The sequence below is a fragment of the Chelmon rostratus genome, chromosome 16 (assembly GCF_017976325.1).
Source record: "Chelmon rostratus isolate fCheRos1 chromosome 16, fCheRos1.pri, whole genome shotgun sequence".
Classification (NCBI taxonomy): Eukaryota; Metazoa; Chordata; class Actinopteri; order Chaetodontiformes; family Chaetodontidae; genus Chelmon; species Chelmon rostratus.
In genome coordinates, this window is record NC_055673.1 from 20,863,425 (window position 1) to 20,886,244 (window position 22,820).

At 42.2% G+C, this 22,820-nt stretch overlaps 2 protein-coding genes across 5 annotated transcripts in view; both read right to left on the reverse strand.

Moving 5' to 3' along the window:
* trappc9 (trafficking protein particle complex subunit 9) overlaps positions 1-13,839 on the reverse strand; it is a 192,751-nt gene extending 178,912 nt beyond the window's left edge. Inside the window, exons 1-7 of one of the 4 annotated variants that reach the window (XM_041955415.1) lie at positions 13,781-13,839; positions 12,173-12,768; positions 7,329-7,474; positions 5,719-5,844; positions 3,766-3,792; positions 2,286-2,407; positions 243-368 (exon numbers count right to left, since the gene is read on the reverse strand). In XM_041955415.1, the coding sequence (XP_041811349.1) occupies positions 243-368; positions 2,286-2,407; positions 3,766-3,792; positions 5,719-5,844; positions 7,329-7,474; positions 12,173-12,756 (1,131 nt within the window). In that variant the 5' untranslated portion in view covers positions 12,757-12,768; positions 13,781-13,839. Of the gene's footprint in view, positions 1-242; positions 369-2,219; positions 2,408-3,765; positions 3,793-5,718; positions 5,845-7,328; positions 7,475-12,172; positions 12,769-13,780 lie in introns of all 4 variants that reach the window. The other 3 variants (XM_041955412.1, XM_041955416.1, XM_041955413.1) reach the window with 3 other exon arrangements.
* A 2,042-nt stretch (positions 13,840-15,881) lies between these two features.
* On the reverse strand, positions 15,882-20,867 carry sh3bgrl3 (SH3 domain binding glutamate-rich protein like 3). The gene is made up of 3 exons (XM_041955348.1): positions 20,749-20,867; positions 18,450-18,617; positions 15,882-17,481 (listed from the first exon to the last, which is right to left on the reverse strand). Exons 1-3 carry the CDS (start codon positions 20,791-20,793, stop codon positions 17,416-17,418), a joined length of 279 nt encoding a protein of 92 aa, XP_041811282.1. The 5' UTR covers positions 20,794-20,867; the 3' UTR covers positions 15,882-17,415.
* Between the last annotated feature and the right edge of the window lie 1,953 nt (positions 20,868-22,820).

The following is a 22,820-nucleotide window of genomic DNA, read 5'->3' on the forward strand; positions in this document are numbered from 1 at the left end:
GCAGGCCTGGTGACAATTTCATTGGCTGCACAGGTCACATAATGATGCAAAGTAAGGAAAAAAATGGATTTATTGTTTAAATGATAGAGCTAAACAATTTGACTCTGTGGGAAGAATATGGTTTTAGTGTGCTTTTTCACTGATAGTGAGACATCCTGATTCAACTACACCATACTGCAAGTGGTCACATTAATCATTCTGTGTAGCTGGAAGAGCATTCGTTTCCCTGTCAGTTAGCGTACCTGTCCCAGGTTGATGTAAACAGCATTCTGCAGGAACTCGGAGGCCTCCCTGGCCCTCTTCTGAATGGCCAACACCCTGACCGCTTTCACACAGGCCTCCAGCTCGATCACTCCTGCGTTCTTATACTAGGAGAGATAAGAGGAGGAGCGGGGGAGGCTCCGCGTTAATGAAAAATGAATAGCCGACCAGGATCGCCTTGACTTCTGCTACCCACCTCATAATCATAGAATGTTTTTTCATTAACATACGACCACCCTCATCAGTCACTGTACTCATGGGTTGACAGACAAGAGTGATAACTGGGCTCCCCGTTGCTCGTTTCTCAGGAATCCCCACACATTCCTTCCACTTCAAACCTGAGTTTCTGCTGCTGAGGCTGCACGCTGCGCGCGAGTGTGAGCATTTTTTATCTTGCCGTCCCTCAACTTCCCTCCACTTCCACCCTCATTGTCTCCTTATTAAAATTCAATTAATATCTGAATGGCTATGTGTTGAGATGTAATTTAATTCTGAATGAACTAGTTACAGGTAAAAGGGCTGAGGGAGGTCAGCGCAAAAAGGTAATTATAATAATGAAGATAAAGCACAGGGTTGCCTCTGAATAGTTTGGTGGCATAATGAGACTATTCAACTTTCCCTAAGCATTAGGGATACTTTAATACTATTCTTTTTGACTTTGTACAAGTACAGTGGATAAAGACAAGTAGAAATACATTATGCCCTGAACAAATGCATAATGTATATTCTTTTGTCTGTCCAATGCTGCTTTTTCAAAGGTTAACACTGCGTTAAACATAATATGGTTCTTTTTCCAGAGATTGTCTTGTCCCCATGTTGCATTTGGAAAGAAACAGCTGCTGTCAGCATTTACTGGTCTGATACTACTCAAACACAATGTCGTCACTGCCTCCAAACTTCATCAAGCCAAATCAAATACTGCCCCCTGGTGAGATGGATAGGTATTACTACACAGACAGGTAGCTACATTTCTGCCTGTAAGTGCTGTATCGAAGCAACCTGACAGTAAACACTGTCATGGACAGTATGACCATTAATCTAAAGATGGGGGGTCTATTCATTGCTACCTGGATCTCCTACAAGTGGTCTTATGTGACATCGATCTTGATTTCCTTCCACTGGCTCCCCATCAAGTTCAGAATTCGAGTCAACATTGTTGTGCTTTTTTTCAAAGCTCCAGATGGTCAGACACTATGGTGTCTTTATCCCATCCATTTATCTCACCAAAAGAGAAAAATGGTACGAGGCATCTACAATACAGAGCTACTGACTTCTACCCCGTCTGTGGCGCTCAACCCTTCTTCCTACTGACGATATAAATCTTTAAAAACAGGTCATGAAAATGAACTTCAATCTTTTAAAAAGACTGAGTAATTTTCTACTATCAGACCTTTTTAACACCACACAGAATGCAATTTAATACCTATTTCACAGTCATACCAGGCAAAGTATGAATGTATGACAGAAAATCAGAAGGCACTGTGGGCTATGGCCTAGAATTATATTAAATCACATTTTTCTCTCCATAGCATCTCTCCAGTAGCATATAAATAAATATATAAATAAATAATAAATCCTGATATTATTGATTTAATTAACTGAATCTGGAACAAAACGTGGAATAAAATGGATGGATTAACCAATTAAAAATGATTCATTCATTTAAGTTCATTAGAGTTTTTGCTAAAAGCGACACTATAAGGTTGATGAGCTTCACGTGCTGCTGTAGCTGCAGCAGTGACGGTGTTGCCGCAGGTCTGATGATGACTGAAACCCAGCAGGACACAAAACATGACTGAACAGCCTCCTGCTCTCTCAATTTTGCCCGCTATTATGCATAGTACATTATTTTTATAGTGTCTATTTTCAGCTGAGTTTTATTGTCTCACACACTGTAAACTGTTTTGAAAATCAATTATTTTGCCCAGTTTGCTGACACTGAATTGAGATATTAGTACCTGCAATCCCACCATGACATTGGTTGAATTCTTGATTAAAGAGTTCTGCAGCTCTGTGGTCAGTACCTTCCCATAGTAGGAGATGGCCTCTTTGTATTTCTCGATAATGTCCTCGGGACTCAGGCAGTTCTTTGCTCGTCCAATCTCAGTGCTGGTGTCTGCGCTAATGCCGTTGGCTGTGAGGGCACCTACACTCAAAAGAGGAAGGTATATGATTAGTTGAGGAAAGCCTCCAGCATGAACGTCCATCCATCTGCTCCACCACAAAAGGAAAGGAAATGACAGGAGTGAAAACAGGAAGGAGGAAAACTTAAATCTACCACTTATTCTTTAAAGACACCGTCCTGGCTACAACTACAACATACATATTCATACAGTATACACAGAAACAAATAAAACACAGATATACAGTGTTCAAAATGCTGTTCAAGGAGCAGGGTTGTAACACATCTGAACAGATAAGAACAGGTAATGCTGAATGAAACTATGTGAAATGTGTGTTTATTCCTAGCTCTGATGCCTCCTCATCATCACTAAATGTAAATCCTAAAAGTCCGGCCGTCCCTTACACCAGCACGAAGTGCTATCATGAATATCTGGAGGCCTTGAAGTCTCTAAGATGTGATCAGAGTGATGTTGACAGCTAACGGCCCAGGCAGACTTAAACTTGCACCTGGAATGTTTCAAAAGCAATTGCAAGGTGCATCTCTCGACCAAATCTGATTAGAATACAAATACCAATTGCGAGCGCATCGCCTAGCAACGGGGCTGTGTCCATAGCAACACTGTGGTGCTGTCACTCTGACAAACGTGTGAATAATGACATGCTGCATTGCACTACATCTTAGGTCAATTTGCACACGCAACATGACAAAGAGAAAACACTGGAGGCAATAATCACACCGAACTAAATAAAGACGAATTTTTGAAATGATTAAGTTACAGAATATAGATACACTATGTGACTTTTTTTTTCTTGGGTTACGAAAGTGAGAGGTTAAACCACCGTGAGCATTCGACATACGGAAAATCAAAGTATGCACCAATGGCAATGGACTGCCACCTGCTGGTGCTTCCAAACAGATATGCAACATTGTTTTCAAATGACTAACTATTCCAGAAACATATTAACATACTAGGAAAACATCAAGTGATTTTTGTGTGATTAACAAGAGCAGCATGTGAGTTGTTAGAATAATGGGGCCTCAATAAGGAGTAGAAGCAACTAACAGAGAACATTTTAAGTGTTGGTCTTCAATCGTGTAGTCATGTGACACTGATCGCCATAATCTGGCTGCGAGAAAGAGCAGGTATATTAGGAAAAAAAAAAGAAAAAAAAAGGTGATCGCAAATCAACACAGGAGAACACTACCTGCCATAGGGGGGAAAGAACATCAATCAATTTCTCAAATGATGAAATAAACAATAGGAATCAGGGTGCTGATAATGTAAGACGAAAAATGGCATCAAACACAAGGCGAATGTGACCACAAGCAAACAGGCAGACTGGTGACTATAAGAATTATGTTGGTTAGATATACCATACCTGGATCAATGAGAACCTCCTGAGCCCCTACAGACAGAGAGAAAGAATGCAGATTCACTCCATGACGCAAGGCGCAATGTTAGCAGTGTTAGTCCCAACAGTCTGCTCAACGGCTGCCGTTGCTGCTCTCCTGCGAACTATGCTCATCAAGAGCCCTGATGAATTTTGGCATGCAATTTACTCCACCAGAACCAAGTTAAAGGTATCCTGAGAACTTTCTGACCTCTACTAGCGCTTTGAAGCAGTTTCTTTATGAGTGGGTCCTCCTTTTATTTACCTCATGCAGAAGGACACACATGCATGCACGCACAGGAGATGCGATAGACAGTGGAGCCGATGGCTTCACACTATTCCACGGATGAGCGGGTGGCAGTAACGCTCCAAGATCCGCAGCAATGGGCCAACAAAGGCAAAGAAGACAAGCGCTCACAAGTAAACATGATCAAGGATACACAAAATGTGTTATGGTACATAATACCAAATGTACTGTAAACATCAAGTTTGTTTGTTTGCAAGGAAACTCCACAGGGACCCTTTAACATTTATATCATGATAAGAAACTCTGATAAATAAAAAACCTGAATGTTGTATATATGTATGTAGAATTAATTTCATTTATAAGTAATTTTCGCATGACAGAAAATGTATTGTTGATCATTTTGACAGAAAAAAAATAACTTTAGTCATTTATCAAGTAAAACTACCAAATATGCTTGCTTTCCATTATTATAATATTATTGCAATACCACCTCTGCTGCCACTTGGTCCCTGTATTTGCTCCCTGTATTTGCACTTCCAGTTATCTGTATTAACTAAATGTGACGCAGCAAATAAACAAACTCACGTTTCCCTGTGTCTCCGTCGTCCCACAAGACATAGCAGTAGCAGACTTTTTAAGCGCGAGAGCAGAGTAAAATGTTTTAGCGGACACGTAAGGAATTGATAACACTGTATGTATATGTGTTAACATTTTGTCGCCACTGCAGAAACACAACTGCTAAAGTATGATAAGGTTTAACACTACAGTCTGTCAAAAAAAACAGGGCTTTTTTTGTCCACAATACCTCAATAAATCTTTATTCATAAATTTTGCCAAAGTGGCCTTGTCCTAAAAATGACTTAATTCCAGGCTTGTCACTATTTCTACTGTATACAGAATTTATCGGGTCTGTCCACTGTACATATCGTAGTTACACTACTGCCATATCATAGTTGCATTCACTTGTACTGAACATTGTGTATACTAGTTTCTGTTTATTTTGTGCAGATCACTGTTACAACTCCTCTTACTGTCAGCACCCCATTGGTTGCTGCTGTTTGCTGGTCAGATGGTAAACTGTGTTTCGTTGCCCTGATATTTACTGTGTGCAATGACATTAAAGTTTAGTCTTGAGCTTATCTAATTTAAAAACAATAAAAATCACATTATAAATGTATCAGATAAACAAACATTACTAACCTATGAATTAATCACTTATATAACCATTGGTTGCAAGCCTAGATTAGTCAGTGTTCAGATATCTCTCAGGCATCATAAAAGCAGCACTTTAGCACTTGCTATTCAAACTGGAATAGGATGACCCTCTGCTGATCGGCCAGTCAAGATTTTCACAAAAAGTGCAGTTACACACAGAGCAGCGTAAACATCACACCGTGTTAATGGCATGTTAATAACAGAGCAGACAGACTAAATGATGTGAAGTTTTAATTAAATTAGTAGTCATCGGGGAAAATAAGAATAGCTTCATTTGTAGCTTCATTCAGCAATAGCTGCATTTCAGGAAGCTAGCATCTTGTACTCTTCGCACAAAGGAAGCAGCTTAGCTGAGCAAAGCGTAGCGATGTTCGAGCTGTCAGTCAGCCGCGACGTTCTCACTCATTCAAAGCTCACTCGCAGACAACAGCCTTCAGCTATTATCCCATCCAGACCACGGTTTCTATCAGTCTGCTCACCTGGTCTGTGGCGTTTCCCTGCATCTGCCGGCTGGGATATGCTTGGCTTGCGTCCTCCGGTCTTCCCTGCCGTGCCTCCAGGGTAGTGGAAGATGACAGAGGCTGAACACAAACCCTCCAGCGCAGCTACGGAACAAAAATGGACAAATGTTCCATCTCTACCTAGTTTTCATTTTTCTATACCACATTTCCCTCTTGCAGGAGGACCCTACGACCCTGATGTTTACACTGCATTAACTTTTTGTTTTGTTCTGTTTCCATGGCTGACATACACATTGCGCCACAGCACCAGGGCAGCTTAAGCGCGAGAGTACCCACAGAGAGGTTAAACCAGTGGGATGACGTTCTGAGGTAGGCTGAAACAGGCTTACTTCAGTTATTCAAGACTGGTGGTGGATCTGTGTCCGTAAGGGAATTGGGAGGCTCTGTTACTGTATGCTTGTTTGCTTCAGAGGTGCCGACTGGGAGAATGTAAACACAAGGTGAAATACTCGCTGAGTTCTGGAGACCTCTTATGCTTTTATTTTCATCCACATATTTATCTTATTTACTACTTTTACCAAGTGGGTTTTTTTCTCCATCATAGTGCACATAAATTTTATATCCATTTTTATGTTCATTCTATGTCTTTTTTAATGTGAAGCACTTGGTGCATGTGGTTTCTTTATTTAGCTTTGAACTTTGTATTTTTGCTGTGGCTGCTTTGATATACAGTATGTTGGTGTTCAAGTTTCCTGTCTGCAGTTGTGTAAAACCTTCTCAAATTAGTATGATCGTATGAAAATAACCTTTAAATTTCATGCGAGACAGGCAAAACGTGTTACTCCTGTCTACAACTGTACATATCATCAATTATGTTTCAACCATTTTGAATTAAAAAAAAAAAACATCATCTGGCTAAAAGCATGGTTGCAATCTCCCACTCAGTACACATCTTCGTCACCATTCTCTAATAAGGCCTAATTCTCTCTTAGGGCCTTAAATGGTCTTGCTCCTAATTACATTTCTGATTTATTGACCTGGTATGTGTCCTCTGGACCATTAACATCCATGGATGGAGCCCTGCTGCTTCCTCTCAGGTCACACTGACTAAGGGTGATTAGGATTTTGCTCTTAGAGCCGCCAGACTATGGAACTCTCTGCCTACTGAACTCAGACACACTACGTCTCTGGCTTCTTCCAAATCTCTTCTTAAAAATGTTTTCTTTTATGAAAGCTTTTGGAAATGTTTAATATGTTTTATTTGTTCAGTTTTATTCCTATTTATTTGATCATATTCACGCTCATGTCTTTGACCTTTTGATCATTCGTTATCATTCATCTGTCTTATCTGGTTTAATTTTTGTTTGTAAAGTACTTTGTAACATTGTTAAGAAAAGTGCTACACAAATAAGGTTTATTTTTATATTATTACTATTAAAAATCAACTAATAAGAATCCTTTTATTACGTGTTTAACTCTCAATTATAAATACTCATAATGGCCGCAAAACTGCAGTGTGGCTCAAATGCTGATACATTTAATAAGCTAACACTGACACTGGGAAATAAACAAATTATGGCCATATAAATTCCAGCTTATAGTAATAAGACATCATTCTCCAGACTTACCACCCAGCCAGAGGAAGTCATTTACCCCCCTGAGCAGCTCCACAGCCATGTGGTAGTGGACCAGGGCGTCCTGCAGCATGCCTGCCTGGAGACACAAGTCCCCAACATGCTTCCTCATTCGTCCCTGGCAACGCTTCTTATAATGCCTGAGAGAAAGCAGCAGGAAAGGGGAGCACATTTTTTTCAAAAACAGGAAGATGAATGAAGTGGTTTGAATTCCTGAAAAAAATATACATGTTTTTGGCTTTTAATCTGATTTTGGTTTGGGATCCATATGGGAGACTTTCTCTTAAGAAAAAAATAAATAGAAATACACTCTAACTTTCTGCTATTGTCATTTCTTATGTCACCAGTGTGCCAGCAGAGGCATCTTATCAGTCAGCTACAGGGGGAATGTAGGGGGTTGGAAAGCACAAGCAAAGGAGAGCAACAAATCAAGGACAGAGTATGAGCTGACCTACAGTACCACTCTGTGCTACAATAACACAGGGACTCAGGAAGGATCAGCTTCACCAGGATACAGGGGAAATGTAACTGTTTAGAGGAAACTTATGAACCCCATTGTGGAGGATGTTTGAGGACTCTTGAAGACTGTGAAGGTCATGTAAAGGCACTAACGAGGATCAGCAGGTGATCAAGGACTCAAGGTGAATTGGAAGTTTATAAATAAACATAAACAGATATTCTGGGAAAATGCATGTCATCATTTGGAAGATTAAAAATTCATGCTAATGCTCAGTCGACTACTTAAAAACAAAAATGAAAATGTTCTGGCTGAGTAAAACGAAAATGAAAAGGAAGCTCTCGAGGGAGTCGTGAAAGATTACCCACAGCACTTAACGTGGATGTTTGGACATGGATGTCATCATCAAATTCAGTGTTTTTTTATGAGTAGCTGCCGTGCTATGCAAAGCTGGAAGGTAATGTATGCTCTCATGAACAAAGATATGAAATCTATGGGGCCCGTGCGTCGCTCCAGCTTGTCCAGCCAAACTGCACCTTCCCAGTCCAAATGTTCTCCAAACAAACCTCATTAGCATGTACTGTGCCACACTGTGTTCAGTGGGTCCAAACTATCAGCCCCTCATTTAAAGGACCATACCAGTGAGTTTTCACTTTGAAGGGTAAAGGAAGCCACTGTTTTCAGTGAAATTTTGCAACATATAAAAATTGAATTGCAGAGAAAGGAAACATGCTTGAGATAAGAAATTCATCACTTAATGATCATTTGAACATCATTGTCCAAGCTGTGAAGTTTTTACCGAAAGAAATTGCACGTGTAATTCAGATGTTAAGGTAAGATTGTATATATAAACGTAATTTCCCAGTAATTTACTACGAATTTCTAAGAAGTTTCCTAGAAAGAACTACGTAAATTGATCTTTGTTATAGAGAAAAAGGAAACAGCATTCAATTGTTACACTTGTGTTGGATCCGCTGGCACAGGAGAAAGCTGGACAGACTTGGCAGGCCCAAACGGGTAGTGAGGGTCTGTTGGGAACGTCTGGCGGAACCCTCTGTCAGAGGGGTTTTCAACTCGCACCTCCGGGAGAGCACTGACCAGATCCTGAGAGAGGTTGGAGACATTGAGTCCAAATGGACCATGTTCTCCACCTCCATTGTTGAGGCAGCTGTTCGGAGCTATGGCCGTAAGGTGCCTGGTGCCTGTCGTGGCGGCAATCGCCGAACCCGGTGGTGGACACCGGAAGTAAGGGATGCCGTCAAGCTGAAGAAGGAGTCCTATCGAGGATGGTTGGTTTGTGGACTCCTGAGGCAGCTGACGGGTACCGGCAGGCCAAGCGTGCTGCAGCCCGGGTGGTTGTGGAAGCAAAAACTCGGGTATGGGAAAAGTTCGGGGAGGCCATGGAGGAGGATTATCGGTCCGCCACAGGGATATTCTGGCAAACCGTCCGGCGCCTCAAAAGGGAGGAGCGGTACCCTGCCAATACTATTTACAGTGGAGGTGGGGAGCTGTTGACTTCGACTGGAAAGAATACTTTAAGGATCTCCTCAATCCCATTGCCACGCTTTCCGTAGAGAAAGCAGGGGCTGGGGACCCAGAGGTTGGCTCATCCATCACTCAGGCTGAGGTCACCGAGGTAGTTCGGAAGCTCCTCGGTGGCAAGGCACCGGGGGTGGATGAGATCCACCCTGAGTACCTCAAGTCTTTGGATGATGTAGGGCTGTCTTGGCTGCCTCTGCAACATTGTGTGGCAGTTGGGGACAGTGCCCCTGGACTGGTAGATCGGGGTGGTGGTCCCTCTATTCTGGAAGGGGGACCGGAGGTGTGCTCCAACTACAGGGGGATCACACTCCTCAGCCTCCCTGGCAAAGTCTATACCAGGATACTGGAGAGGAGAATTTGGCCGATAGTCGGACCTCAGATTCAGGAGGAACAATGCGGTTTTCGTCCTGGTTGTGGAACACTGGACCAGCTCTACACCCTCCGCAGGGTGGTAGATGTGGGAGGTGCTTCAGGAGTATGGAGTCCGGGGCCCTTTACTGCTGTCCGGTCTCTGTATGACCGGAGCAGGAGCTTGGTTTGCATTGCCAGCAGTAAGTCAGACTTGTTCCCAGTGAAGGACTCCGGCAGGGCCGCCCTTTGTCACTGGTTCTGTTCATTATTTTTATGGACAGAATTTCTAGGCGCAGCCAAGGGCCGGAGGGAGTCTGGTTTGGGGACCACAGGATCTCATCTCTGCTTTTTGCAGATGATGTTGTCCTGTTGGCTTCTTCGAACCAGGACCTCCATCATGTGTTGGGGCGGTTTGCAGCCGAGTGCGAAGCGGCTGGGATGAGAATCAGCACCTCCAAGTCCAAGGCCATGGTTCTCGACCGGAAAAGGGTGGCTTGCCCCCTCTGGGTTGGAGGAGAGCTCCTGCCTCAAGTGGAGGAGTTCAAGTATCTTTGGGTCTTGTTCACGAGTGAGGGAAGGATGGAGCGTGAGATGTCGGTGTGGCGGCAGCAGTAATGCGGCCGTTGTACCAGTCCGTCGTGGTGAAGAAGGAGCTGAGCTGAAAGGCAAAGCTCTGGATTTACCAGTCAGTCAATCTACGTTCCTACCCTCACCTATGTTCATGAACTTTGGGTCATGACGGAAAGAACAAGATCTCAGATACAAGCAGCTGAAATGAGTTTTCTCAGCAGGGTGGCGGGGCGCTCCCTTAGAGATAGGGTGAGGAGCTCTGTCACTCAGGAGGAGCTCAGAGTAGAACCGCTGCTCCTACACGTAGAGAGGAGCCAGCTGAGGTGGCTCCGGCATCATTATCTGATGCCTCCTAGACGCCTTCCTGGGAGGGTGTTCCAGGCATGCCCCACCAGGAAGAGGCCCCGGGGAAGACCCAGGACACGCTGGAGGGACTATGTCACTCAGTTCCAGAACTGGACATAACATCCAATAGTAAATTCTATTTTATTTTCAAGACTATACTAGTTTTGAACAGTAATGCAGATGGAAGCACAGATTGAGTTGAAGATCGTCTGTAGAGGGCTTTCAAGTGCTGGTCTGAAGTCCCAACAACAAGTTGAACAAGTTGGTTGCTGAAAAACATCACATTTAAAATTTTTTTTTTTAATCGGACAAGGAAGAAGAACTATGGAAACACTGTGAAGATAGTAAAAGTAAGGTAAGTAAGGTAAACCTGGAGATTTCTTGCTTTAAAAAGTTTGTTGTTTGGTGTTCGGCTGAATTTCAAATGTTGAGGCTTCCCAACAGCACTTAAAGTCCATGAATACAAAACTGCTGCGTCTGTGCTGTGCAGCAGCTGAACTACAGTGGTAGACTGACTTACAACAAGATGAATGGATGGACAAACAGACAGCCAGGACAGACAGACAGACAGACAGACAGACAGACAGACAGACATTGAAACCTGTGGCTGGGTGCAAGACTGTCAGTAATTAAGAATATAGATGATTTGTTGTAAACGAGCAAAGGCACAGAAAAACACAGGTATGGTCCTTTAACTACCCGCTAAATCAACAGCACAAATCAAGTAATAATATAAATTAGGAGACAAAAGTGTACAAAGTGGTCACTGAGCCTCTGTGAACACAGTGTGGTCAACTTCATGTACCTTAGCAGTTTTGTTTACTGCAATCGTGTCAAACACAAGATTGCTGATATATATATATTTGAATTCACCTTGTGCAATGATCTATAATGTCGCAAATGATGTGGTGACTTGTGATGAGCCGAGATTCATTCATATGCGATGTAGGCCTTCTCTTAATTTCAGCAGCTGGTGTTACTGCTGTGGATTAGACTATTCATATTACTGTTATTTGAACAGCTACGGGAATGTTTCCGGATAAAAACATTTTTGTAACTTTGATCAAGCTTTGTCAAATAAGTTTCCAAACAACTCTACTCTCTAAAAAGTTGTATAAACTGAAACCTGTGGAGGAGCGATGAGTTTGGCTTGGAGTCATGAGCGAATGCACAACAGCACAGAGGTCTGGGTCTATCTTTCAGGACAGCGCTAAAGCCGATGGGATTGGCATGGGTTAACTAAATTTACAAGTCTAACATCTCACCTTTTCACACCCAACAATAAACTCACAGGACAGTATGAAAGAAGAAAAGAAGAAAGACAAATAAACCAAGGTATACAAACGAAAATGAACGCAGCAAAAATCAAAAGAAAGATTTTTGAGAGGAGAATTTTTGAGCAGGCAAGGCAGACATGTAACAAGCAACCTGACACAGAAACAAACACACAATAACAACTTGGAAATAATGCAGCGTAACACATTTACTGACTGCGATGAACATTTTTCAAGCCACTAAATGCTTAAGTGCTTTTGAAAAAAGGGATTACGGTGCAACAAACAAAGCAACTCACCTGCTGTCTGTGTCCAAACCCACAAAGTCCTTCTTCTCAAAGGGCACACAGAGCAGAGGTATCTTGTCACCTGACTTGTCTGTGGCCCGGTCAAGACGCTTGGATTCCAGAACAATAAATATTGACTCCACAAAGTCCTCCACTCTCTTCTCCACATCAGAGCAGTCTTCAAAGCTGGGGTAGAAGGCCACATCGGTCCGCTGCTGCTCCGCTATCTCTCCCTGAAGCCCAAACACCAGCAACCGCGAATCATACAGCGTGGAACTGTACACCTCCTTCTGGCTGTGGAAGCGATCAGCTGTCTGGGGCCATTCCTTGGCTGGGCCGCAGGTGGTGATGGAAATGAGGCCCACCACCTTGCGGTGCGTCTGGAAGTCTCCCCATTCGTTGTTTTCAGGCAGGTAGTGGTGCCGGTAGCGGATGTAGAGGAGACGCTGCGAGTCCCTGATGCTCACCTGGCTCACGCTGGCGATGCGTTTGTAGATCTTGAAGAACTGGTCCTCGGGTACGATGCCGACCGGCTGGACCACCACTAGTACTGTCTGGTGGTCCTCGGCGCATTGCATGTAATCTGGGACGCTCATCTTCACATGTGGCTTCATGAGACAGAAAAAGAAGAACATGTACAAGAGCTGATCACATCCCCACTTTTAGTTTCATCAATCTACACGCAAAAACTTTTGTACATCTTTCTTACAACTTCATTATAAACAAAAAGTAGTTCCAATGAAAATTGTTCACAACACAAAATTATCCAGGGAGAGCAGGACATAGTTTCTGGAAAGAGCTGCTTCTGCTGATTTTCTTAAATGCAATTTACCAATGCTGTGAGCACCTGAAATTTAATTCACCTCCATTGTATTGGTGTGAGGGAACACGTTATATGGGTAAATATCGCAAAAAAAGCACACAGAATAAAAAAAACTATCTGCACAGAAATACAATCAAAGTAAGTGAGAAAACTGCTTTGCACAGCTTTTGCCACCATTGTAATTTGTTTTTACATATTGCCCGATGTTTTTTGACTAGGTTATTTAGTAGCTGCCCCATGAATACTGTCTGCTGATTAACACGAATAAACATTAGCTGTGATCAGTGTGACGTGTGCTCAAACACAGCTCCTGACGTCTGAATGAAAAAGCGCCACTTGGAGTCTCTGATACGCACAGGCGATTTCAATAGTCACTAAGTCAATAAACGCTGTTTCTCATTAAATGCAACGTTATCTTTACCGAAAGGCAACACCTGATGCTGTCTTTGCTAGCATAAACACCAAGCAGAGACAGCTGACAAGATTATTACAGCGGTCAAATGTGACGAACACGAGGAATGCACAAAAGAGGAGCCCTCGTATCATTAGCTCATATTTCGCTCATTTTATATTAAGAGAAACAGCCTACGTTAATCAACACTGCCAGCTCAAAACACTGGTGCTAGCTAGCTAGCTTCATCTAGCTAGCTAACCGATGAATTGACTTCTCGTGACAGTCAAGTGTAACAACGCTGACAGAAATAACCAGGTCATTACTGCACATATCAGCTCAGTAAGGTTTTCTCGTCTTTCACACCAACACCGTTAATGTAGCGTAAAATGTTAATTAATGTTACCTTAGCAATAACCTGTCAAGTTTTACAGCTTCCTTCTTTTGACCAGTGTTTTGCAAAACTCAAACAACAGCAAAACTTCCGGTGGTCGTTTTCAAATTAAAACTCTCACGAGACTATAAAACTCGTAACGAGTCTGCCCTGCTGTGAGATAACGCAACTCGGAGATATCGGAGGTATAGGCTAATTTAACTCCTGCAATTCGGTGAAGTGAACAATGAATGCCTCTGCCTGCGCCACCGTCATACATTTATTACAAATACTTGACCCACTGACCACATCAAACCTTGTTTTGGATCCAAAAGGCCGTGTTGTATGAAAACCAATGTTTTTCTAACCAATTCTAAATATCGAGTATTAGGTCAAATATAACAGATTTTGACAACCTTATCGAGCTCGTGTAATGATGATGGCACTTGTTACTTTTAACAGTTAGTACTTAACATGCCATATGATGGCTTGCTTTTATTTTGAAATCCGAACCCGCTTCCTCTCGTTAGCTTAATTTTCTTCGTTCGTCTACTTCCTCCTCCTCCACTTCTTCTTCGTCTTCTGCATAGGTGCATGACTAACATGCTACATCAGCTCCGCCTAAAAACAAATGAGGTACTGCAACTGCGCACAACCACCATCATTCAGCCCACTTCATATTCATAGCGTAATGATTCACATTAAAAAAAGGTATCATGATTTTTTAAATAACTTATGACCATTAATTCACTTTCAACATATGAATTTCATCATATGAAATTATATCCAACATGTTAATAATTAACCCTGTATACAAAGGTTCAGTGAAAATATACCATCCACAGGAAACATTGCTATGAATGTACTGACCCTGCAGATGCAGAGTGTGGAAGATGTCATCCATGTGACTGTGCTGGCAAACACAATATTCCACTGACTTGCAAATTTGAAATGAGGTTTTTGCTGGTTAGCAAACAGCTCAACACTCACCTGTAAAATTCCTCATTAAAACGCAGGCTATGAATAGAAAATGACACATTTTAATTAAGTTTTTAGTTTGGTCGTTGTACACTGGATCAGAGTATCAAGATGTTCCCCACAGATGAAATTTAAAAAAGACCCAGACAGGAAGATTCAATCCATTTTATTTTTTTTCACCCATAAATCACTTTTCACAATCTTCTTGGAAGACAACAGCAGTTTATTCCCTATTTTCTTCTTTTTTTTTGGCCAAGGGGAATTGGTCCAAAAGCAAAGCAGGAGCTCAGAGAGAGACATGGAATGTCTAAAATATGGTTGATAGTGAATATACATTAATATCAGGCAAACATCTACAACCATCGACTTACAAAACAGTGCACAAACATTGTGTGTGAAGGCTGTCATTACTAGGGATCCCAAACCGTAACAACACAGCTCAGAAAGCCGGGGGGGGGGGTTGACAGATGTTACCAGCGAGAGCGGGAAAGCATGTTGTTTTCATCTGAAAAAAAGACATGCGACCCGGTACATCAACATGATATTTCAACTGAGATCATTTAACTGAATGAATGCACACACGTAAAAGCACAAATAAGTGAAGCCTTCATTTTTCCCATGTGGTGAGCGTTCCAAAGGCTAGTAAGACTGAGTCAGGTCAATCTAAACACGCCAGCTTTATGTCTGTGTTCAGAATGAGGCAGGGTTTCAGTGCATAGTCACATTACTGCATCTTCATGCCCGGGACTATCAGTGACAACTGTAACATAAAATAAACAGAGGAAGGAACAGCTACGTGATCGAAAGCTAGAAGAGTCACATCTTTTCAGTGGAATCATTTACCGCCCATAAGAAATGCTCCCTTCGAAATGTTTGGTGTCTTTTTTGCCCTGCCAACAATACAGGAATGAAGCTTTCAAGTAATACAGATTATGGAAAATGTAGAAGATTGCAGGAAAGTGCCAACACTACAGAGAATATCCACCTGCACAAGCGCAATACAGATAAAAGTTGGCACAAAATGTGACATTAAGAAATGTGTTCATACTGCTCCACTGGATGCTAAAATCAAGCAGCTAACGACTGAAATGTTCGATCACTGATATTTGTTTGGTCCATTGGTGAACATTATAACATAACTGACAAGAGTGTTTGGCTCCCGAATGAAACACGTTTCAAAAGTCTGTAAAAGTGTCCAATTATTTGGATTTTTCATATTTTATTTATTTAACTATTATTTCACCTGTTCAATTATGTTTCCACGTTGAACATAAATTTGGGAGGGAAATACTGAATAACTTTGTTGGTCTATGTAGTAAAATTGAAATACACAGAATGCAGGAATTGGGCAATAATATGCCCACCATGTGTAAGTTTCAATTCAGCATGATAGCTGCAGCCCTGGACATCATTACTCACAGCTACAATGTGTACGATCTGAACATTTCTGACTGACATCTGAGGCGCCCCCTGGTGGTAGATTCTAAAAAGACACTGTTTCTGATGTGGAGGTTCACAGATAGATGCTATCCACAAGGAAATATTGCCAAAGTATTATTACCAAGTGTGTGATATGACCTTTTTTATTTTCTATAGATTTCATTAATATATCAACTGGCTTTATCTTTGTTAGACGTTTCCGTAACTGGGCTTAAAGGTATCCTGTGGAGTTTTTGACCGCTCGTGGCGCTATGGAGCAATGTTTTTACGAGTGCTTCCACAGGCAATACGTACTCCTGCCATCAGTTGGGGGCAGCACCAGGCAACAAACACAAGCAGTGTGTTCAAAACCAGAGAGGAAGAATACTGCAAGCTTGCAAAGCTGGACGTAAACAGCGCACAATTTCAAATATTAAGTAAGGTAGGGCCCTCAAAGCGTTTGGTCGACCTCAAGGATAGCGCATTTTTTTAAGAAACGCATTATCGCCCCTTGAAGCTGGTCAGATCAGTGCAGTGGGCTCCCGCTCCAGAACCAAACCTCTCGTCATTTATCGAATAATGTGACCAATGGACCAAAATTACAAAACGCATTCCACGCCAGAAAGACGTCCTTTAGCTGCTAGAATTCTTCATTGACTGGGTTTAAGGACGTCACCGTCCTTGCTACTTCTGTGTGCATTTGCATCCATGTGAAGTACAAAGAGCGTGCGCTCATGCGCGACATGGGAACTTGAAGGCTGCAGAAAAAGACGACGGAGTAGTTAAGACTGGGTGATGACGGTGTGTTTGGTCTGCAGAGGATCAGGAAGATTCTGGGCTGAATGTTGTCATCCAGTGGATTAGTTTAATCTCCAGCGATCATGTGGCCGCGGCCAAGATTAGTCGACCTAATTACAGCACATTTAGATGCTCCATTGATTCCTAGTGGACTAGGAGCACTTAGTAACACTAGTCTGTCAGACAGGGAGAAGGTCTGAAAGAAATCAAAGGAAAGAACAGAACAATACACATGAAAATAAGATGATTAAGACTGATTTAGAGTGTAACGGTGCAGGAGGGGGAATGTGTGTCTTCTGATTAGTTGGATACAAGATATTTGGCATTCTTCATTATGGCATTGAAAGTGAGTGGACACTGCCAGTGGTGCAGAGAGAGACGGGATAAAGGGCCTCCCTTGGGGTGCAGGGTAGGTGGGTAGGTGGGTAGTTGGGGGGAATGGGGTTAAGATGGAGCATTCCACTCCACCCTCCTCACGCCATTTTCAGAAATTGTTCCACAGTATCTGCTTCCACCGCCTCGGAAAACATTTCATAGTTCTGCAGAGAGAAAGACTGTCAATCAGCAAAGCAGAAAACATCGAATACGTCGTCTCAGAAAGGCTCATGTGCTCTGTCTGTACATTCAGGCTGCTTGTAGTTTATGGTGAACGCAGAGCTCAAACATTTCTGAGCATATGATGAGCGCTATCTTAAAGCTATTAGTGCCGAGACTGATTCTGAATCAGGCCTGATGGGATATTTAAACTGGATTTTTTTTAGCCACTTGTGGGCAGTGGAAACAAGCTGCAACAACACGCAGACACGTCGCTGTTTAAGCTGATACGACAAACTCATTCGCAAATGGTTGCGGCATATTTACACAGCCAGCAGTTACAGAGCGGCGGCGTCTTTCATTCGGGGCCGTGTTTCTGTTTTTGGTCTCTGAAAACTCCTGAGGGAAATATCTGGCTCTTCATCTGTGTTCATCAGCTAGTCTCTCACTGCCTTTTAACAGACAGGCTTTCCATACAGACTCCTTCAGCCTGTTGCACCAACTATATGTTGTACGCAGTATCATGTTGCTTGAATACTTTAGTCAATATGGCTGCAGATCAGTATCATTCTGTCATAACTAAAACAATATTTTCCTCTCTAAAATCGTATGTATGCTTATTGACACTTTCAATGCGTTTATTGAGGGAAAGAATCAAAAATATTAGCAGCACATGTGCACACATCAGCTTTTGTCCACGCCTGACCAATCCCCAACCGCTGATGATGCCACTGACGATGTTAATTCTCATACTATTGCTATAAAGTTCATGGTCTCGTCCATGTTAAGCCTGTTGTTGGTAAAGACTTGTTTCAGTAATTAGGCTGTTGGGAGGTTTAGCCTTGCTAAGTGTGAAGCTAACTGGCTAGCCTGGCTAGCTCTTGGAATTGTTGATCTTTTAAAGGCGGAACATTTTAAAGTATTTTATGGCTGCGCTGGAGTGTGTGTGTGTGCGTGTGTGCGCCTTCCTCACCCCGCAGTACTGATCTTCGTTGAAAAGCTGGGGAGGGGCCGCCGTGGGGTTCCCCGCTTTGCTCCTCATTTCATCGCGGAGCTCGCCGCCCACAGAGATGTCCACGAGCTCGTACTGGATGCTTTTACTGTCGAGGATTCTTATCATCTCCGCCTGCTGAGACTTCACCTGGAAAACAACAGCGGCCGTCAGAATTGTACTCAGCCCCAGCGTAACCACTAAGAACCAGTCAATCCATCACAGCCCAAGCTTATTGTCTGCCACGACAAATCAAGCCCTGCTTGTACTCACTACATTAGTGGAGCAGCGAGTGGAGCGCCGGCCACCATGCTGTTGGAGGTTTAGTCAGTATAATAAGTACACAAAGGCCGTCAAACAGCTGACAGACTGTTCAAATAAACCTACAATGATATTTCTCCTCACGGCAGGAATCGACTGCAGACATATTTCAAGGCAAATTGCTGCATCAGAAAAAAAAACAGTATTTTTCAAGGTTTTATCTGGCTCCTGGATGATGATTAATAGACCTGGTGAAGGCTCTGTTATCTCTGTGGGCGACTGAGGAAGTTGGGAGGGGGTATTTGTGAAAGTGACCACACCTAAATGCAGCACTAACTGGAAACACACACACGCTGGCACAGAGTTGTTGTCCGGCCAGCGTCAAGTCCTTGAACATGAAAAGGGGAAGTGAGCTGTTTCACAAGGATGGAAAAAAAAAAAAAGCAGACTAAGCAAAAAAGCTTCTCTGAATCACGTGAAAACAGAAGTTATTTCACAATTATAAAAGTCAGATAACACAAAGAGATTTATACTTTAATGGGAAGAACAGAAAGGATGTTCTTGCAATGTCTAAATAAAGTAAAATATGTAAGCTATACACCAATACATACATGAAAATAATTAATAATACATTGTTTTTCCTTAACTCTGAGTGAAAACTCTTTGCAAAAATGTTATTCTGCAAAAAAAGCATGTTTTCAGTTTTTCTAATTCTATCAAAAATGGCGGGGAGCTGCTTTGAAAATCACAAAACAACAGAATAATAATTAATAAGTATAAGTAATTTTATTCTTATTCCAAAGGCTTCCACAGCAGACTGTAACTGAGCAGCATGAGCAGCAGTTTAACCCTCTCGTGTGCACATGAGAGGGTTCAAAGTGAATGCACGTCACTGAACTTTTTCACTGCATGAATTCCTCACAGCTAATGGGCACCAGATGTTTGGCCCACTGCTCAGTCTGCCAGCCACTGTTTTCAAAAAAGTGCTGCAAAAATCCCATCAAGGATGTGCTGCTTTACAACATTAGATTACTGATGTCTGCAGACTGTCCGGATGTCAATCATTTCCATTCGATTGATCCGAATATAGTCAATACAAAAATGAAACGAAACTTCATTACAAAGTTCAACTATTTAAAATGATCTTGCTTCTCAAGTAACGCACACACATCAAATAATATAAACGTTTGACTTGTCCTGAATCACAGGGTCTACTGGCCAATTCGGTTAACATACAAACAGCCAGGCAGCTCTTACTTAAATAAACGTTCAGGTTTTATTTCCGCTTCCCACGCTCACATGCCACCAACTTACAACAATTGGGACAAGAAGACTGAGAGGCAGGTGCGCCGCTTTCAAAGTCTGGAATTCATTTAAAACAAGTGTTGTTTAGTGCACTTGACTTATGCAGAACTGATAAATACATATTGTTTGTAAAGTGTCTTAATATCATAAGCTGTATTTGCCATAAGCGAGACAGCCTTAAATTGCAACTTTTTTACATGAAGTATGGCGTACAGCTGTCAATGCAGGAAGCGGATATATATGCTCGCTACACTTGGCTATTCCGACCTTATGCACCACTATGATAGTGTCACTGTTCAGCAAAAGCAATTCGGTTCATCTTTTGAGGAAGAATTTCTGCAAAAACAGCTATACAAACATGCTCGATTAAAAAATAATAAAGGGAAAGAAACCCCCCCTCCCGCCAACATAAAGGGAATGAGGTGGTTTTATGCATCATGCCTCGTCTTTGCAAGTCGTTTATGCTTTATTCCATTTCCGTGTGATAACTTTCACGTTCATTACGCCCACGACCTGGTAATGCTGACGCTCCAGTGCTGATAGAAACGGCGGCTGAGCAGCATAGGCCCTGTGCCCCGTTAGTCAGGAGGAAGCTATTACTGATAGGGTGCTGGGTGTGTCTGTTGCACTGAGCCCTGCTAGCCGCCGCCGCCGGAGCCGCGAACACGAGGACACCGTCGGCTTCACTTCACGAAATTACGGCCACTCGACTCACCGTCCGCGAGGCAGTAACGGTGGTGTAGTACAGTTTGATCCCCATCGCTGCAGCTCCGTCCACTCCCTTTGTGCGTCCGCTGGCGACTAGCTTCCTATCGCGTCCGTCAAGTTCGATAGTTAGCGTTCGAAACGTGAGGAAGTTGGGCGCCGTTACTTTCCAAATAAAAGACACAGAAGCTAACGGTTCCACAACAAATGAGAAATAGTGTGAAATCAGTTGTGAGTAAAATAGGAGTTGCTTATGTGGTCTCACATGCTTCGCAGAGCTCACTTTTTAGACAAGTCAAACTCAAAGGTTCAGCTAAGAAGCAGAAAAAAAATGGGAGCCTGATACCCCTGATTCCTCCCCCTCTGTGTCCATCAGTATTCTTATCCTGAAATATTACATGTTCCCAGACAATTTTGTGGACATCAAGTGTGAGCACAAAATTAGCTCAATTTATGAAAGACTTCATGCTAGACATAGGGACCCTCTTCATGCAGGGGCCTCAAGACCCTGTCATGAGGAGGGTTCCTGTCATTACAGGCCCTCAGAACCACATAGTAAAGCAGGACCCACCTGAAGACCCCTGTCACTGGTGTTGGGAACTTTTGAAATCTAAGGGATTACTACCTATCCTGTCACAAATGGAATAAGTAATGCAACTGTATTAGTTGCCTCATCAAAGCAAAGAAACTTATTAGATTTGATTACTTTTCCAACAAATATTTCAAACTGGGCAACAGTTACTCTAATTGACAACTGATTCCAAAAAAGCAGGGATGCTGTGTAAAACATCAATTAAACAGAATCATTTGCTAATCCCTTCTGAAATACACTCACCTGAAAACAGGGCAAAGACAATACATTTAAAGCTCGAGTTGGTCATGTATCTCACAAACATGTTTTGTTATGTTTGTTGAATTTTTAAAATTTTCTTTCTTTTTTGGAATCAGGGTTGTTTGATATGGAGCATTTTGATGTTGACAGCATTTTCACCACTGGTAAACAAGTTTTACACAGCTTTCATAAGGAAAGTATTGTTGAATTTCCAGCCCTGAAAGGTGCTGTTGTCCAATGTCATGGCCACCTGCCTTGATGTGGTCAGCTAGTCGCAGGTATGGCAGCAGCAATGTGCACAAGAGGCAGAGCAAATTCAAACAAGAGAACCAATTATGATTGAAAAGCACATACTACTCAATGAATGTAGTCCGTTTAACAGTACAGACAGCTCCTTGTCAGTCATCCTACCCTTGCTGGTGTTGCACTTAAATTTGCCCCAACAGCTTGGCTGAACATGCCAAAAGAAAGGCATGGCCAAAAGAAGAAAAGCAATAGAATCAGTTATATTCTACATATAAGCTTTTTACTGAAAAGAATATATTTGGATGTAATGCATGTAACAAATAATACATGTTTAATGTTGAAAACAACAGGAAATGATTTGTTCTGTGTTGGTAAGCTTGACTCTACTCTCTCTCTCAGTGCTCAGGACCCTTCTCCCGGTTTAAAGAGACAGTTCACAACTTGAATCATTCTCTGGTTTGTCACTAAATCTCAAACGGTAATGTTTTTAATTTACAGTAATTAATGCTGCTACTTTCTTGGCCTATCTCTTGCACTTTTTGTCTCTTATCCTTCATCACTCTGCTTGTACTTTTGCTTCTCTTCTTTCTTCATTGTCTCCTCCTTAGACCATAGCCCCCTTTTTCTTCCCTCTCTACTTTATTTTCTCTGTTTTGCTTCATCCATCTTTCAGACCCCTAAACTTAGCCCAAGTCTTTACCCTAAAATTTTGTGATTCATGTTATGGGGACCCAAGTTAAGGAGGGTAAGTCCTCACAATATAGTGTGTGTGTGTGCATGTGCGTGCATGTGTGTGCATATGTGTGTGTGTTATAGGCCTACAGGTCTTTGATGTACACATGCATTGTGGGCAGCGCATGAAACATCTCAACATAAAGCTTTCTCATTACAACACATGATAAAGCTTTCTGATGAAAACAACAGCCAGTGTAAAAAATACAAATTAAAACAAATTACTGCAGAATCTGTAAGAAAACATGCATGTTATCAGGTTTGTTGTTTGT

Coding starts and splice junctions, on each gene's coding strand:
- sh3bgrl3 (XM_041955348.1), bottom strand. CDS start 20,793: ATGGGGATCAAACTGTACTACACCACCGTTACTGCCTCGCGGACG. Junction 18,618..20,748: donor CCGTTACTGCCTCGCGGACG/GTGAGTCGAGTG, acceptor GTTGTTTTCCAG/GTGAAGTCTCAGCAGGCGGA. Junction 17,482..18,449: donor ACGAAGATCAGTACTGCGGG/GTGAGGAAGGCG, acceptor TTCTCTCTGCAG/AACTATGAAATGTTTTCCGA.